Source organism: Nycticebus coucang, chromosome 6, assembly GCF_027406575.1.
Source record: "Nycticebus coucang isolate mNycCou1 chromosome 6, mNycCou1.pri, whole genome shotgun sequence".
NCBI classification, from domain to species: Eukaryota; Metazoa; Chordata; class Mammalia; order Primates; family Lorisidae; genus Nycticebus; species Nycticebus coucang.
In genome coordinates this window covers 100,497,992-100,517,545 of record NC_069785.1, presented here as the reverse complement: position 1 = coordinate 100,517,545, position 19,554 = coordinate 100,497,992, and the positions used below count along the sequence as shown (strand labels likewise).

The following is a 19,554-nucleotide window of genomic DNA, read 5'->3' as shown; positions in this document are numbered from 1 at the left end:
GTGCTGGAAATAATTGCTAATGACCCCAAGCATAACCCTCTCATTTTACAAATGGGTAAACTAAAACCTGGGCTAATTAAACTCACTAAGGAATAGGTGGGACCAGGGGCCAGGGATCATGTTTTCTATTTCAGTGTTCATTCTGTCATGCAGAAAATACTTGGTACTTTCAAGAAGGTTTTTGTACCTTTACAAAATCTCCTGTCATTACGTATTTGTAGTTAATAGAACAAAGAACATTCCATTGTCACTTCCTCTTGGATGTAGTTACAGCACTCCACATGTGCCAGATACCACACTAGCCCCTTTATGTGTATTATCCCATGTCCTCCTCATTGTGACTGTGATGTAGTTAACTATTATTATCTCCATCTTCAGGATGAAAAAGGGAAACTTATTTCTACAAGCAAATATCCTATTAAACATTATATACCAGTTGTAAAACAAAGGTCACAACCTTCAACCAATAGTTCTTAAGGCATGATGATACTGATGAAGATAATAGCACTTTGTATTGCAGGATAATTGTGTGCCAGGCACCCTTCTCAGTACTTTGTGTACATTCCCATTCATTATACTAAATCCTTGCAATAATGTTATGAGGTGTAGGTGTTCAAAGTAGAAGTTTTCTTATTATCATTGTTTTATAAAAAAGGAAATTGAGGCTTGAGGAGGTGAAACAGTTTGGTCTGAGTCATGTGACTTAGTAAGCACTGCATTTTTTCCTCTTTTTATTTGTAATAAAAAACTAGTAAGTTGATATTCATAAGATTCTTTATTGTCCAAGAGGTTTTAATGTTTGTGGAGAGGATTACTTAACTACTTTTAAAATAAAAGACATTTATTTACATTTATTCCACATTTACATTAGTAATTACATTAGTAAATTAGTAAATGTGGAATGTAAATGTCTTAGCACAATAACTAAGAAAATGCCAGGAAGGCTGTGTTAACCAGTGTGATGAAAATGTGTCAAACGGTCTATGAAACCAGGGTATGGTGCCCCATGATCATGTTAATGTACACAGCTATGATTTAATTAAAAAAAAAAAGTTCAGTTATGAAATTCAGAAACCAATAAACTAAACTTTGGCAATTAAAACGCAGATTGTATTTCACAAGGTCCAAGCTGGGGCCTTAGAGTCTGCATTTCCTAGAGGCTTTCACAAGATACTAGTGTTTATGGACCATACTTTTAGTAGCAAGGGTTAAAAGGTGTCACTATGAGAAAAGATGAACTCTTCAGTGTCTTGTTGATGTGAAACCCTATATCACATCAAAGTTTTCACTGATGGGGCATGTGAATTAGTCCACAGATTGTCACATGAACAACTTCTTCCTGCCAAGTGAGTCATTTGAACTGAGCATGTTCACTGACTTGAGAGGGCCTCTCCCAGTCTCACCCTGTAACAGAGTGCCAGTATGCTGTGCTGTCCTGATTTATAGAGAAGAAAACACTTTCTATGAAGTGTTATCAGAGATAATGCCATGGTCAACATCAACACTGAGAAAATTCATTTTGCTGTAAATAACAGCAATAGATTTTGGAAGAAACTTGATATTCCCTGTATGTAGTGTAAGGAGTGACGGACAGTTGCTACCCTGAATAAAATAATTTTTATAAAATACTGGCTGGGCTTCGTGGCTCACACCCATAATCCTAGCACTCTGGGAAGCCAAGGCAGGTAGATTGCTTGAGCTCAGGAGTTCCAGACCAGCCTGAGCAAGAGCGACACCCCATCTCTACTAAAAATAAAAAAATTAGCCTGGCCTTGTGGTGGGTACCTGTAGTCCCAGCTACTCGGGAGGCTGAGGCAAGAGGATCTCTTGAGCCCAAGAGTTTGAGGTTGCTGGGCACTCTATCCAGGGTGACAGAGTGAGACTCTGCCCCAAAAAATAAAATATTGTTTTTCCTAGAGTGAAAGATCAATTTTCATGTGAAAACTGATCAAAAATATAGTTGACTTGGCTAATTAAAATATATTAGAATTTCACTTACAAAAACATACTATGTTTCGGGTGGCGCCTGTGACTCAAGGGGTAGGGCGCCGGTCCCATATGCCGGAGGTGGCGGGTTCAAACCCAGCCCCAGCCAAAAACCAAAAAAAAAAAAAAAGAAACTGTCAGGCTTTTGGGTGGCACCTGTGGCTCAAAGGAGTAGGGCGCCAGCCCCATATGCCGGAGGTGGCGGGTTCAAACCCAGCCCCAGCTAAAAACTGAAGAAAAAAAAAAAAAAAAACATACTATGTTTCATAATTTAAAAATTAATGAACTATGATCCTAGACTGAATCCTGTACTAGAAGGAAAAATGTTATATAAAAAATATTATGGACAAGTGACCAAACTGAGATGCAGCCAGTAGACTGGGTAACAATCTTGGATTAATGTTAAGTTTATCAAAGTTAATTACTATGATTATTTAAGAGAATATCCTTATTCTTAGATAATTTAAGGGCAAAGGGCCATGATATACACAACTTAGATGGTCTGGCCCCCCCATTCCAAATAGATCCATACACATACATACATATATGTACACATACATACATATATGTACACATGTATGTATGTATATGTATCTATGTACATACATACACAAAAGAGAAAATGATAAAACAAATGAGGCAAAATGTTAGATATATACCCAACATTTAGATTGGGTAAAATGTATGAGTACTCTTTGTACTATCCTTGCAACTTTTTTATAAATTTGAAATTCAAAATAAAAAGAATTTTAAGAGAAAATTACTTGAAATGGAATTAACATTCTATTTATTCTAACACAATTTTTTGTTATTTAGTGCAAAAATTTAAAATTGACAAAGCAAATTAATATCAACAGGCTTAGTGTATAATCTAAGAAGTGTATTTTCAAACATACTTGAATATTCTATAATTTTTAAAAAATATACTATTAGCCTGCAGTCCTGGCTATTTGGGAGGCTGAGCAGGAAGATTGCTTGAGTGCAGGAGTTTGGGACTGACCTAGGCAAAACAGCAAAACCCCATCCTTAAAAACTTTTTGAGTAACCTATTTTATATATAAGGTTTAAAAATTTTGGCCAGGGTAAGCACCTGTGGTTCAGTGAGTGGGGCACTGGCCCCATATACTGAGGGTGGTGAGTTCAAACCCGGCCCCGGCCAAACAGCAACCAAAAATAGCCGGGCGTTGTGGCAGGCGCCTGTAGTCCCAGCTACTCAGGAGGCTGAGGCAAGAGAATCTCTTAAGCCCAAGAGCTATGAGTTGTGATGCAACAGCACTCTACTGTGGGCGACAAAGTGAGACTCTTGTCTCTAAAAAAAAAATTTTTTTGGCCAGGTATGTTGGTTCACACCTGTAATTCCAGTGCTTTGAAGCTAAATTGGGAGTATTGTTTGAGGCCAGGAGCTTGAGACCAACCTGGGCAACACAGCAAGCCCCCCCATCTCTACAAAAAAATAACAAATTAGCCCGATGTGGTAGCATGTACCCTGTTTCCCCGAAAATAAGACAGTGTCTTATTTTAAGGTGTGCTCCCAAAGATGCGCTAGGTCTTATTTTCAGGGGACGTCTTATCTTTCCTGTAAGTAGGTCTTATTTTCGGAGGATGTCTTATTTTCGGGGAAACAGGGTATGTACCTGTAGCCCCAGCTACTCGGGAGGCTGAGACCGGAAAGATAGGAGAATCATTGGAGCTCAGGAGTTTGAGGTTACCGTGAGCTGTGATTGTACCACTCCACCTCAGCAACACAGTGAGCTCTTTTCTCTTTTTATTTTTTATTTATTTATTTATTTTTTTTTTTGTAGAGACAGAGTCTCACTGTACCGCCCTCGGGTAGAGTGCCGTGTGACGCCACGGCACTCTACCCAGGGCAGTAAAGTGAGACTCTGTCTCTACAAAAAAAAAAAAAAAAAAATTTAACATACAGGCTTGGCGCCAGCCACATACACCAGGGCTGGCAGGTTTGAACCCAGCCCAGGCCTCCCAAACAACAATAACAACTACAACAACAAAAAAATAGCCAGGCATTGTAGTGGGCACCTGTAGTCCCAGCTACTTGGGAGGCTGAGGCAAGAGGATCGCTTAAGCCCAAGAGTTTGAGGTTGCTGTGACACCACCACACTCTACCCAGGGCAACATAGTAAGACTCTGTCTCAAAAAAATAATAATAATAATAAAATAAAAAATTTAAAATATAAATAAAATATATTTAAATTAAAAAAAATGAAAGCCAGTGTCTTTAACACTTTCTTCTTTCTCCCACTAAAACAAGATTACTGCTTAGCTTAGAGATGTTTAATAGTTATTTTGTAGTATTTGAGTTATTGAGTCCTTTAAAGTGAATTTTACTTTAAAATTAAATGAGTCAACAGTCATTTCAAATTGTGTCATTTGTGGCGTGGTTGGTTAATTGGCAGTATTCTCAGCATGCATTCATTATTTGTGCTATTAAATGTAAACAGAGTTGAACATGTGTTATCTGAAGGTAAAATTACCATGAAATTGAAATGACTATCTTTTTCTATGTTTAGGCTCGATTATTTGATGAACCTCAGCTTGCTAGTCTTTGTCTAGACACAATAGACAAGAACACAATGGATGCAATAAGTGCAGAAGGGTTTACTGATATTGATATAGGTAAGTTCACTGGGAAGTAAAGTGTTAGATTTTCATTAGGTAATGCCTTACTTGTCAGTCTTGTTGGCGAATGAGCTGTTTTTAAATTAAATTTTCATTAGTGGTTTTTCCAAATGATTGAAGTCTGCCTCTTTAAAAGTTCTGCTTTTGGCTTGGTGCCCATAGCTCAGTGGTTAGCACATGGGCCCCACACACACTGGGGCTGGCATATTTGAACCCGGCCCAGGCCTGTTAAACAATAATGACAACTACAACAGTAACAACAAAAAATAGCTGGGTGTTGTGGTGGGCGCCTGTAGTCCCAGCTACTTGGGGAGCTGAGCCAAGAGAATCACTTGAGCCCAAGAGTTTGAGGTTGCTGTGAGCTGTGACGTTACAGCACTCTACCAAGGGCAACATAGTGAGACTCTGTCTCAAAAACAAAAAAAGTTTTGCTTTCTTTCATTTTAGTGAACATATTCCTAAGTCTTAACCTCATTGCCTTTTAAAATATGTCAAATAAAATAATATTGAATGCTCATCATACGAATGGCATTATACTAGGGTCCTATAAGGAATATAAAGAAGGGTAAGATGCCGTGTGTCTTGTTAAGGAAACACCTAACTGGAGAATCCAGGAACAAATACGTGAAAATTAAGATTAATTTAATTATTTATTTATTTTTTGCGACAGAGTCTCACTTTGTTGCCCTTGGTAGAATGCTTTGGAGTCACAGCTCACAGCAACCTCAAACTCTTGGGCTCAGGTGATTCTCTTGCCTCAGCCTCCCGAGTAGCTGGGGCTGCAGGTGCCCCCCACAGTGCCCAGCAATTTTTAGAGACAGGGTCTTGCTTTTGCTTAGGCTGGTCTCCAACCCGTGAGCTCAGACAGTCTACCCACTTTGGCCCCCCGGAGTGCTAGGATGATAGGCATGAGCCACCACTCCCTGCCTGAAAATTAAGACTTAAAACATAAATAGAAGACAAGGCCTATGACAAAATGTGATTTTTGCCTTTTGTAAATTAGATATATAGGAAATAATTATATGAATCCAGAAAATGGAGGGATTACCTAAACTTAGGGAGAGATGATGTTCTGATATCGGCTTTAAAGAATGGATAAGATAAATGTGTGTGGCTCAGCACCTATGGCTCAAGTGGCTAAGGTGCCAGCCACAGACATCTGAGCTGGCAGGTTCAAATCCAGCCTGGGCCCGCCAAACAACAAAGACGACTGCAACCAAAAAATAGCCGGGCTTTGTGGTGGGTGCCTGTAGTCCCAGCTACTTGGGAGGTGGAGACAGGAGACTCGCTTGAGCCCAGGAGTTGGAGGTTCCTGTGAGCTATGATTCCACAGCACTCTACCCAGGGCAACAGCTTGAGGCTCTGTCTCCAAAAAAAAAAAAAAAGATAGGGCGGTGCCTGTGGCTCAGTTGGTAAGGCGCCGGCCCCATATACCCAGGGTGGCTGGTTCAAACCCGGCCCCAGCTGAACTGCAACCAAAAAATGGCTGGGCGTTGTGGTGGGCGCCTGTAGCCCTGGCTGCTTGGGAGGCTGAGGCAGGAGAATCGCTTGAGCCCAGGAGTTGGAGGTTGCTGTGAGCTGTGTGATGCCATGGCACTCTACCGAGGGCCATAAGGTGAGACTCTGTCTCTACAAAAAAAAAAAAAAAAAGATAAATATGTTGTTTAGGATATTGCATCCTCATTTGTAAGTGACATATGTTTGTAATTTCCCTTTATAATAATATATTTTCTCCAGTTTTAGTATCAGATATACCCAGATCAAGTAAAATGATTTTGAAGTATTTCTTCTTTTTCTATTGTCCATAAGATTTGGCATGATCTGTTTTTCAAAATTATCTTTTTTTTTTTTTTTTTTTTTGTAGAGACAGAGTCTCACTGTACCGCCCTCGGTAGAGTGCCGTGGCCTCACACGGCTCACAGCAACCTCTAACTCTTGGGCTTACGCGATTCTCTTGCCTCAGCCTCCCGAGCAGCTGGGACTATAGGCGCCCGCCACAACGCCCGGCTATTTTTTGGTTTCAGTTTGGCCGGGGCTGGGTTTGAACCCACCACCCTCGGCATATGGGGCTGGCGCCCTACTCACTGAGCCACAGGCGCCGCCCTTCAAAATTATCTTTTACTTTTATTTGTAAATATTAGTTGTCTATTTTTTGAGACTTAAAAAAATAATAAAAAGAAGTTAACTGATGACTCCATACTGAATCTCAGAATCAAAACATTCTATAATAGACATACTCTTATTTGACAACATGAATGCTACTTTCTTTGCATCATCATTATTATTGCTTAATATTTCGATGTAGCAATTGTCTGATTCCTTTTCTGACTGTATTTATGTTCGTTTGTTCTTTACAGAGTTTTTGTTTCTAGTCCTTACCTTAAACATTGTTATTGTTACTGAATTTTAAGCCTTTTTAATATTTGTGAAGAAAAAAAAATGGAAACCTAATAAATACATCTGTATGTAAAAATTAAAAAAAAACAAAAAAAGAATAGATAGCAAGTTCTTTTTTTTTTTTGCAGTTTTTGGCCGGGGCTGTGTTTGAACCTGTCACCTCCGACATACGGGGCTGGCGCCCTACTCCTTTGAGCCACAGGTGCTGCCCCAAGATAGCAAGTTCTTGAATAGTGTTGTTTTGTTATAATGTTGATGAGTAAGAATAATGGTCTCCAGCTGGAACCTCTGTGCCTGTGGAGCTTGCTTGTTCTCACTGTGTCTGTGTGGGTTTTATCCACGCACTCCAGTTTCTTCCTGCATCCCAAGGCTGTGCTTGGGAATAAATTGGCATGTCTCCACGGTCCCAGTCTGAGTGTGGGGGTGTGTTAGTACACCCTGGGCTGGAATGGCCCCCTGTCCAGGCTTGGTACCTGCCTTGCACCTTCAGTTGCCAGGATAGGCTCTAGCCACCCACAAGCCTGTACTGGAATAAATGGGTTGGAAAATAAATGAATGAATGAATGAATGCAAATTACTGTGAAATAAAAATTCATAAAGTATACAATAGTCATGCAAATGCACAATAATCTGAAAGCACTCAGATGCCCACCACATGTGATTGGTTTTAACTGCCTGGTAGCTAGAGATGCTTCTTAAAATTTTTGCTTCAGTTCCCCCCACTCTCTCTTCTGTTCCTATCTTTTTTTTTTTTTTTTGTAGAGACAGAGTCTCACTTTACTGCCTTCAGTAGAGTGCCATGATGTCACAGGACTCACAGCAACCTCTAGCTCTTGGGCTTCAGCGATTCTCCTGCCTCAGCCTCCCGAGCAGCTGGGACTATAGGCACCCGCCACAACGCCCAGCTATTTTTTGGTTTGAGTTCAGCCAGGGCTAGGGTTTGAACCCGCCACCCTCAGTATATGGGGCCGGCGCCCTACTCACTGAGCCACAGGCTTTCTAACTTTTATCAGTTTTCCTTAATGACACCACCATGAACCTGATTGCTCAGACTAAAGTCTCAGTAGTTATTCTTTCATTTTTGTTGAGAACGTCTTGGTATGTCACCCTTGGTAGAGTGCTATGGCATCACAGCTCACAGCAACCTCCGATTCTTGGGCTTAAGCGATTCTTTTGCTTCAGCCTCCCAAGTAGCTGGGACTACAGGCACATGCCACAATGCCCAGCTATTTTTTGGTTGTAGTTGTCATTGTTTGGCAGGCCCACATATTAAAAAGCCTTGGCCTTGAAATCACACCTTCATTTTGGCTGTTTTATTGTCCACTAGCTCCGGTGTATGTGGCTGGCGCCCTAGCTGCTGAGCTACAGGTGCCAAGCCTCAGTAGTTATCCTTGATTATTCTTTAACACACATACAGTCTTATCAGCAGGTACTCATGGCAATCCTTTTAAAATGCATCCTCAATCTGACAGTTTCATAACATTCATGGCTACCACCTGGTCTAAGCCTTTGTTCTCTCATCTGGATGACTCCTGTGGTCTCCAGAAGTCTCTTTGTCTATTCTTGCTGCCATATAGTCCAGTACTACACAGCAGCCAGAATGATGATTTTCAATAAAAAATCGAGTTCCACCACTTCCTTGCTTCCTAGTGGAAGGCAGAATAAAATACAAACTCCTTACAGAGCTTACAAGGACTTAAATGACCATCAGGCTTTGTATTTGTCAGGATAAGCTGGGCTAGGCTGTGGTAACAGATAGACCCAAAAGTGCTTATTGGCTCAAACACAAAAGAAGTTTATTTCACACTTACAGTAACAGTCCAAAGGTGTGTGGGAGTCAGGGGACAGCTTTCTCTCCTGGCTCTGCTATTCTCCAGGATCTTGTTACTATCTGCGTCTTGCAGATGGGAGGAAGTGTGGGCAGGCACAAATACCCACATATTAAAAAGCCTTGGCCTTGAAATCGCACCTTCATTTTGGCTGTTTTATTGTCCAGAATTCAGTCACAAGATTCCACCTAACTTCAGGGGAAGGAGGAGACCCAGACTAGTAATATCCCAGGAAGAAAAGAAAACAGGTTTTTGGTGAATAACTAGGAGTCACTGTGTCTCCCTAATCTGACTTTGGCTCTCACCATTCTCCCCTTGCTTCACATTCCATTTACACTTGCCAGGACTATTTATATTTTAGGACTTTGTATTTGCTCTTCCTTGTGTTTGGAGGTAGAGATACTATTTATCTCTTACAGTTGTTTGGTAAAGGAAGAAAAAGCACATTGATAGAACAGGATGAATTTACATTATGCCAAGGACAGTTTGATGTGCTTTTTGATTTTTTTTTAATCATATTTTATGTTTATCTTTACTAAAGTTACTAGCATACAAAGCAGAGCCATGTGGGTCCAGAGTCTTCTGTTTTTCTATCAAATGATTAAATATTATAGTGACTGTATATTCTTAACCTAAGTACTGAGGCAAATTGATTTACATTTAATTTACCTATGGAAGTGTTTCAGGGAGGCTTAGGTTATATAATACTTGCTCAGTTACGAGAGAAAGAACAATAATTTGATTTTTAAAATGTTTAGTCAGCTTATTTTTAACATACATGGTGGCCACAAAGTTCATGTGCAGTTTAAAATTGCACATGAACTTTGTGGGTACCCTGTATTGTTGAAAAGCCTATTGTGTCCCTGGGACTATGATATCTCTGCTAGAATTTTAGATATATTTGATAGTAAGCAGGTATTTGGCATGAATGTGTAGACCATTGCAGAAAAGTGGTTTTTAAAATAATTTCTTAGATATATATTTCTGGGTAATATACTTATATTTAATGTTTTAATTGATTTCTGCCATATGTAAGTATCATATTTTTATTTAAATTTAAAGTATAACTAATAGCTATTTTATAGTAGTGCCTGTTTTATCTCTAGGTTCATTACAGAATAAGGCTCACATCAGTAATTTTCTTAAAAATTAATAAACCAAGACATTTATTTTGGCCATTTGAGAAAGGTATCTAAAACATGTTTTACTTTACCTGCTCTTGTTAAACAATGTATACTAAATGTAATGTAGGATTCTTATGATTTTTACTGTTCATTATTATGAGTATCAGTTACTGTACAATGATGCACTCAGGCCATTGATGTGTTGTTCTTTTAAAACCTCTTTGTATAAGACTTTTTTTGTTTGTTTTCTTTAATACTTGCTGTAACTCTATAGTACTTTGGGAACCAAAAGGGATTCATGTATAAAATACAGACTATTCTCTGGATGTTACTACCTACTTCAGTTGAATAGAATGATACCTTGAAAAAATTAAAGAAGTTTGTAAGAAGTATGTGTATATTTAATGTATCTTTATACTATGAGTTATAATTCCTACATTAAAAACAGAAGATAGTTCTTAACTAAAAATCTGGTATAATTTTCTTGATAAATTGTCTATTGACAATTACTTTGAAGCTTCCTGTAAAATAACGTACATTTTAGCTGTGTGTAGTGGCTTACACCTGCAATCCTAGCACTCTGGGAGGCTGAGGCAGGTGGATCACTTGAGCTCAGGAGTTGGAGACCAGCCTGAGCAAGAGCGAGACCCTGTCTCTACTAAAAGTTTAAAAAAAAGAAACTAGGCTTCATGGCGGGCACCTGTAGTTCCCGCTATTGGGGAGGCTGAGGCAAGGAGATTGCTGGAGTTTGAGGTTGCTGTGAACTGTGATGCCAGGGCATTCTACCCAAGAGTGTGACTCTTGTCTCAGGAAAAAAAAAAGAAAAAAGTACATTTAATATTAAGTGGCTTGTTAGAGTTTTTTATAATAAACTTCTCAAGATGTTGGCATTAAAGGGTTATATAAATTAGTGGATACTGTATTTTTTTTAAATGGTATAAACAGATTTAATTTACATATATACATTATATATTCTGTATTACGCATCATACATGATAACAGTGTGCATGTGTGTACACGCATGCAACTACTATTTAGAAACGTCATTTACAATGGATGATGATTATTTATCCTAGTTGATAAGTGTTGCCAGGAAAAAGATGTGTCATTTAAAGAAGATATTTCAATAAAATACAAATTTCAAACTGAAAACATTGGGGTAGGTCTTGAATCAAAAATAAACAAGGTTTTGCCCAGAGTGGTGGCTCACGCCTGTAATCCTAGCTCTGTGAGGCCAAACAGGTGGATTGCTTGAGCTCATGAGAGCAGCCTAAGAGCAAGAGCGAGACCCTCTCTCTAAAAATAGCTGGGTGTTGTGGCGGGCATCTGTAATCTCAGCTACTTAGGAGGCTGAGGCAAGAGGGTCACTTGAGCCCAAGAGTTTGAAGTTGCTATGAGCTGTGACACCATGGCCCTCTGTCAAGGGTGACAAAGTGAGACTCTGTCTAAAAATAAATAAATAAATAAACAAGGTTTTACTAATCTATTCAACTGTATCAGACTGAGCTATCTCAGGAACATCACTCCATTTCCATTGTTGGAAATTGCTTTTTATTCCTAAAAAAAATTGTGTGATCTTTCTCACACAGTTGCTATACCTAATAAAATTGACAAGATACTGGTTCCTGGTGATGAATATAATTTCCTTACAAATGTCCTACTCGGGTCCTGGCAGAAGGCAAGACATTCCAGCTTTGATAATAAGTAATACCTGCAAATATGTAGAGAATTATTTTTCTTAAATTTGATACAAAAAACTTTTTTTTTTTTTTTTTTTTGAGACAGAGTCTCAAGCTATTGCCCTGGGTAGCGTGCTGTGGCATCATGGCTCACAGCAACTTCAAACTCTTGGGCTCAAGCAATCATCTTTCCTCAGTTTTTCTATTTTTAGTAGAGACGGGGTCTCACTTTTGCTCAGGCTGGTCTCAAACTTGTGAGCTCAGGCAGTCCACCCGCGTCAGCTGCCCAAAGTGCTAGGATTACAGGCATGAGCCACTGTGCCTGGCCTAACATTTTCTATCTAAAACAGTTTTAAAGATGATAGTCATGTGTAAGTGACTTCAGTGGGTTGAATATTGTTCCTCCAGAGTTCATGTCTACCTAGAACCACAAAATGTGACTTTGTTTGCAGATAAGTTCTTTGCAGATACCTTTAGAAAACACGTTTGATTTTCATGTACTTGTGCCTGTTTCATAAATTCCCTCTTTTTAGACTGTGGCTTATCATTTCATTCAATATGTTGGCCGCTATAACCTCTACCTCTCCTGAACTTAACCGCTTATAGGCTGCTATAACTTAAAGTAACCCAGTTTTTTTAATTTTACCTACAATAAGAGGAAGTAGATTCTGAGTAAGGACCTGAGGTAGAAGCATGACATTTATACTGGGGTGTTAAATAGGGATTTCAAATCAGCATGTCTAGAATTAAACTCGCATCTTAATTGATGCCACTTTCATCCCTCCAGGGCTTACTTTTACTGCCTCATATCCAGTCTGTTAGGAAATGTCATTGGGTCTTCCTTCATAATATATCCTGAATCTGGTCATTTTTTCAGGACTCCCACTGCTACCCTCCTGGTCCGGGCCACCATAATCTCTGACTGATTGATACAAAAGCCTCCTCACTGATTTTGCTTCCATTTTTGCCTCTACTACAGTCTCTTCTCAACACAGCAGCAAGGGTGATTTTCAGAACATAAAATGTCACAGCTCTGAACCCTTTTACATCAGAGTAAAAGCCGCAAGATCTGCAGGGTGCTACATGATTGACCCCACCCCCCCAGGCTTCTGGCTTTATTGTCTTCTGTTCTTCCTGCCGCCTCATTCTACCCGTGACACTATCCTCCTGACCATTCCTCAGATACACCAGGCACATTTTCACATAAGAGCCTTTGCGCCGATGGTCCTGGAACACTCTTTCTTTAGATATCTATTTGGCTGACTCCCATACCTCTTCCAAGTCTTGGTACACATGAGGCCTGCCCAAACCATCCTATTCTAGACTGCACTTCTGATTTTCTTTACATGTTATTTTTACCCGCCTGTATCATCTACATGTTATCATTATGTCTATTTAATCTGTTTCTCCCTGTTAGAATGCAGGCTTCATAAGGTTACAGATTTTTAACTTTTTGTGTTAAAGTTATGTGTCATAACTTTAATGACACATCAGTGCCTAGAATAGTACCTGGCGTGTAGTGAATGCTTAATAATAAGCATTATTTACTGTAGGCTTTATGAATTTATGTAACTTGGAACCTTTTTCTGTGGCATATTATTAATCTCATTCTAGAAATTTGAGTTTGTTTAATAAATGGCATCAATATATAAGCAGGTACTGTATCTAATCCTGCATTTATAGTCAGAAATAAATTGAATGTTAACCTTACCTAATTCTTTATGAACATTTTGGAGTTCAATACCTTTAATTTTTTAATATTTTAAAGTATAGAGCCTATAGTTGTAAGTAACCTATTTTTTGTTGAGATTTAAAAACTAATAGAAGCATGTCTGCCAACATTGCTTTGTTAGATTGTAAAGTATTCTTAACTTGATATATTTTTCATATTTTACCTATAGACACACTCTGTGCAGTCTTAGAAAGAGACACACTTAGTATTCGAGAAAGTAGACTTTTTGGAGCTGTTGTTCGCTGGGCAGAAGCAGAATGCCAGAGACAACAATTGCCTGTGACTTTTGGAAACAAACAGAAAGTTCTAGGAAAAGCACTTTCCTTAATCCGGTTCCCACTGATGACAATTGAGGAGTTTGCAGCAGGTAAGTCTATAACATAATCAAAATCAATTTGAAACTGTTTTAATAGAATCCCTATGACAGCAAGGAAAAGAAGCTGTTATTTATTGGGCTCTAGTCATATGATAAACATATATGCATTTGTATAATTTGATTTGAATGTTTATAAAAGCCCTTTAAGATAATATTACCCACATTTTATAAGTTAGAGAAGTGAACTTGGAAGTGGTTGAGTGCCTTGCCCAATCAGATCTTTTTGACCCTTAAGGTTGACGCTTCTGATTAAAATCAAACGCTGGTTTTGAATCTCATAAGGTCCATGACCAGTTATGACCAGTTTTCATTACTCATATTACCAAGTATTATCTGCTTTTAAATCATGGCTACATTGACTTAAAAGAAAAAAATTCTCATGATTGTTTTGAATCACGTTTTTATCTTATTTTATTTCATTTGTGGAGATGAGGTCTTGTTATGTTGCCTAAGCTGACCTCAAGCTCGTGGGTTTAAGTTACCTTCCTACCTCATCCTGTAGCTGGGAGTACATACTACTGTGCTGGCTGAATTGTATTTCTTTTTTTTTTTTTTGGCTGGGGCTGGGTTTGAACCCGCCACCTCCGGCATATGGGACCGGTGCCCTACTCCTTGAGCCACAGGCGCCGCCCTGAATTGTATTTCTTGATGCTTTGACCATTTGTATTTTTTTCTTAACATTATTTGAGTCTTTTGTTGTTCTTTTGGCATATTTAATTTTCTTTTTACTGCTATAACATCCATGTAGTAAAATGAACTAATAAAGTGAACATATCTATTTATCCACACTTATATCAATTTAGAGTATATTTCTAGTACCCCACAAGCCTCTGTCATGCCCTTCAAAGTCATTAACAGCCCCCCAAAGGTGATGGCTGTCTTTAAATTAATTTTGTCTGTATTTAAGCTTTTTACAAAGGAAATTATATACACAATGTGTATTCTTGGTATGTAGTTTCTTTCTTTTAATATGTCACATTCATTTATGTGGTTGAGTATGGCAGTAAGTTGCTTGTTCTTTTCTTTGTTGTATAATAATTCTGTTGTATAATGTGCCCTGATATGTTTATCTATTTTACTGTTCTGGAACATATTGGTTGTTTTTATTTGGAGGCCATTGAGAACATTCTTGTGTCTGTTACTTGGTGAACATAGGTAAACATTTCTTTTGGATATATAGGAGTAGACTTGCTCTGTCATACAGTGTGCATATATAATCAGCATTAGCAGATCCTGCTCAACAGTTCACCCAAATGATTGTAGCAGTTTACACTCAGCAGCAAAGTTAAGAGAGAGAGAGTTCATCTGGTTGCCTATATCCTGTGCAATACTTGGTATTGGGGGGGGGGGTTTGTTTTTTAAATTTCAGATTAATATGGGGATACATATGACTAGAGATTACATAGTTTGCTGTTATAAGGTTAAAGTCTGGGTTGTAATTATGCCTTACACCGAGGGAGTGTGCAGTATAGCATACCTGTTTAACCATTGAGTGGGAATTTATCCTTCTCCCCCTCCCCTTTACTTGAATTTAATTGAGTTTTTGTCTCATGTGAGCATGCAGTTGTTAATCTACTGGTTCTCATAAAGGACTAAGTACATGCAGTGCTTATTTTTCCTTTCTTGTGATACTTTGCTTAGGAGAATGTTCTCCAAATCTATCCAGGTTGTTAAAAAAGATTCACTATCTTCATCTTTTTTATGGCTGAAGAGTATTCCATGGTATACATTAACCAAAGATTATTAATCCATTCATGTCTTGAAAGGGATCTGGATTGTTTCCTCATCTTTGTGATTGAATTGTGTTGCTGTGAACATTCCACTGCAAATGTCCTTATGGTAAAATGTCTTTCTTTTTGGGTAGGTACCTAGTAATGGGATTGTGGGATCAAATGGTAGGTCTGCTTTTAATTCTTTGTGGAATCTACAGAGGCTGTATTAATTTGCAGTCCCACCAGCAGTGCGTGAATATGCCCTTCTCTCCACACCCATGCCAGTATCTGTTGCTTTGGGACCTTGTGATGTGGACCATTCTCACTGGCATTAGGTGATACCCTGTTGCCCCAAAAATAAGACAGTGTTTTATTTTAAGGTAAGCTCCCAAAGATGCGCTAGGTCTTATTTTCAGGGGACGTCTTATCTTTCCTGTAAGTAGGTCTTATTTTCGGAGGATGTCTTATTTTCAGGGAAACAGGGTAGCTATCTCAAAGTGGTTTTGATTTGCGTTTCTGTGGTGATTAAGGACGATGAGCATTTGTTCACTCCTTTATTTCTCTCAGTGTTTCATAGTTCTCTCTACAGAGATCCTTCAGATCCTTTGTTAAATACATTCAAAGATATTTAATTTTCTATTCCTATATATCCAAAAGAAATCTTTACCTATGTCCAAATCAGCCAAGTGCCAGTGGCTGATTTTCTTCGTGTTGTTATTAGAAAAGGATGCTGAATTTTGTCAAATACTTTTTCTGCATCTATTGAGAGGATCCTATGGTATCTCTTGGCTGCTCATCTGTCCTCACGAGAAAAGTTTCTGTTCTTGTCCATTTTTTGATCTTTCCTTGTTGATTTGCTTGAGTTCTTTGTAGATTTTGGTTATTAGCCATTTTTGGATTGGTAACATGCAAATATCTTTTCCCATTTTGTAGGATGTCTCTTTGTTGAATGCGTCATAACTGTACAGAAGCTTTTTAATTTGATCAAATCTCATTTTCTAATATTTATTATTACATTGATTGCCAGTGAGGTCTTCATAAATTATTCACCAGTCAGGTTAAGAGTTTTTCCTACCCTTTCTTCTAGGGTTTTTTTTTTGTTTTGTTTTGTTTTTTGTAGAGACAGAGTCTCACTTTATGGCCCTCGGTAGAGTGCCGTGGCCTCACACAGCTCGCAGCAACCTCCAACTCCTGGGCCTAAGTGATTCTCTTGCCTCAGCCTCCCGAGTAGCTGGGACTACAGGCGCCCGCCACAACACCCGGCTATTTGGTTGCAGTTTGGCCGGGGCCGGGTTTGAACCCGCCACCCTCGGTATATGGGGCCGGCGCCCTACCGACTGAGCCACAGGCGCCGCCCTCTTCTAGGGTTTTTATGGTTTCATGCCTTAGATACAAATTTTCTATCCATCGTGAGTCAATTTTGTAAGTAGTGAGGGGTGCAGGTTCAGTTTCAGTCTTTCACATGTGGCTAACCAGTTCTCCCAGTGCCCTTTATTGAATAGGGATTCTTTTCCCAGGGTATGCTTCTGTTTGCTTTGTCAAAGATCAGGTGGCAATATGAGCCTGGTTTCATCTCTAGAGTTTCTGTTCTGTTCCATAGATCTTTGTCTCTATTTGTATGCCAATACCATGCTGTTTTGGTCAGTGTCAACTGTTGTATAGCCTGAAGTCTGGTAAAGCTATACCTCAAGATTTGTTTTTATTTCATGCTGGTTTTGTCAGTGTCAATTTGTTCTATAGCCTGAAGTCTGGTAAAGCAATACCTACAGATTTGTTTTTATTTCACAGAATTACATTGGCTATTTGAGATTTTTTTTTCTGGTTCCATATGAAACATAGAACTATTTTTTCAGGGTGTTCTAAGTATGGTGGTATTTTCTTTTCTTTTTTTTTTTGAGACAGAGTCTTATTTTTTTGCCCTCAGTAGAGTTCTGTGGCATCACAGCTCACAGCACCCTCCAGTTCCTGGGCCTAAGCGATCCTCCTGCCTCAGCCTGCCTAGTAGCTGGGACCACAGGCGCCTGCCACAACACCTGGCTGTTTTTTTGTTGCAGTTTGGTGGGGGCTGGGTTCAAACCCTCCACCCACGTGCCGCCCTATGTTCAGGGGTTACAGGTACCACCCATGGAGTTGGTATTTTAATGGGGATTGCATTAAATCTGTAGATTGCTATGGGTGTTATAGACATTTTAACAACATTGATTCTTCAAAGACATGAGCATGATAAGTTCTTTCATCTGTTAACTCCTCTTCAATTTCTTCTCTCAGTATTTAATAGTTCTCTCTACAGAGATCCTTCAGATCCTTTGTTAAATATATTCAAAGGTATTTAATATTCTTTTATACTACCAGGAAGGGAATTGTCTTTGATTTGATTCTCAGCTTGACTGTCATAGGGTATATAAAGGCTACTGATTAGTGTACATCGATTTTATAACCTGAGACATTACTGTAATTCTTTATTAATTCCAGAAGTCTTGTGGTTGATGCCTTGAGGTTTTCTAGGTATAAAATCATATCATCAACTAACAGCAAAAGTTTTACCTCCTCTTTTCCTATTTGGATACCCTTGATGTCTTTCCCTTTTCTGATAGCATTGGCTAGAACTTCTAGCACCAAATAGTGGTGGCAATAGTGGGCATCCTTGTCTGGTTCCAGTTCTAAGCAGGAATGATTTCAGTTTTTCTGCATTCAATATGATGTTGGCTGTGGATTTGTCATAGATGGCTTCTATCAGTTTGAGGAATGTCCCATCTGAGCCCTTTTTTTTTTCTTTTGGGTTACAGAGTCCCATTCTATCACCCAGGCTAGAGTGGCATCAGCCTAGCTCCCAGCAACCTCAAACTCCTAGGTTCAAGTAATCCTCTTGCCTCAGCGTCTCAAGTAACTGGGACTGCAGGCACCTGCTACAACGCCAGGCTAATTTTTATATTTAATAGAGACAGGGTCTGTTGCTCAGGGTGATCTCAAACTCCTGAGGTCAAGAAATTCTCCCACCTTGGCCTTCCAGAGTGCTAGGATTATAGGCATGAACCACTGTGCCAGCCAGTGGCTGATTTTCTTAGTGTTGTTATTAAAAAAGGATGCTAAATTTTGTCAAATACTTTTTCTGCATCTATTGAGAGGATCATATGGTCTTTGTTTTACTTCTGTTCAAGTGGTGAATTACGTTTATAGATTTACATATGTTGAACCTGCCTTGCATTCCTGGGATAAAGCCTGTCTGGTTGTGATGGATTATTTTTTTGATGTATCCCTGAATTCTGTTTGCTACAATTTTATTGAGTATTTTTGTGTCAATATTCATTAATGATGTTCTATACTTTTCTTTTTTTGTTGTGTCCTTTCCTGGTTTTGAATATTTGCTTCATGGAAAGAGTTGGGAAAGGTTCCTTCCTTCTCATTGTTTTGGAATAGATTCTGTTATGGGTACTGTCTCTTCTTTGAAGGTTTGGTAGAATTCTGGTAGGAAAGCCTCTGGTACGAGACATTTTTTGTTGGTTCATTGTTGGTTCAATTTCAGTGTTGATGTCCATGTCCTCCATGTTTTGAAATTTGTGGGCATAGAGATTTTTCAGAAATGATACTATCTATTTCTGTAATATCTTTTGTTATTTCCCCTTTTTCATTTCTGATTAAACTTATTACAGATCTTTTCTGTTTCTTGTTGATCTGGCTAAAGGTTTATTAGTTACATTTATCTTTTCAGAGAATCAACTTTTTGTTATATTACTCTTCTGAATGATTCTTTTGTTCTCCATTTCGTTCTAGTCTTATTTTAATTATTTTTTTCTACTGCGTTTGGGATTGAATTGCTCTTTTTCAGTTTCTTGAGATGATTCATTAGATTGTTAATTCGCAGTCTTTCTGATTTCTGGGTATGAGTGATGAATTTCCCCTCTTAGGACTGCTTTGTTTTTGTTTTTTGTTTTGTTTTGTTTTTTGCAGTATCTCCAAATTTTGATAGCTCATGGCCTCATTGTCATTTTTTTCAAAGAATCTAATGATTTCCTTCTTTATTTCCTCCTTAACTCTGCTGTTGTTCAGCAATAGGTTGTTTAGTCTCCATGACTTTGAGTGAG

At 38.7% G+C, this 19,554-nt stretch overlaps 1 protein-coding gene across 1 annotated transcript in view; it reads left to right on the top strand.

Annotated features, from left to right (window-relative positions):
• Positions 1-19,554, top strand: part of BTBD1 (BTB domain containing 1) — a 58,145-nt gene that overhangs the window by 14,247 nt on the left and 24,344 nt on the right. The window contains exons 3-4 of the mRNA XM_053593327.1: positions 4,515-4,620; positions 13,554-13,751. Coding sequence (XP_053449302.1) covers positions 4,515-4,620; positions 13,554-13,751 — 304 coding nt within the window. The remainder of the gene's footprint in view (positions 1-4,514; positions 4,621-13,553; positions 13,752-19,554) is intronic.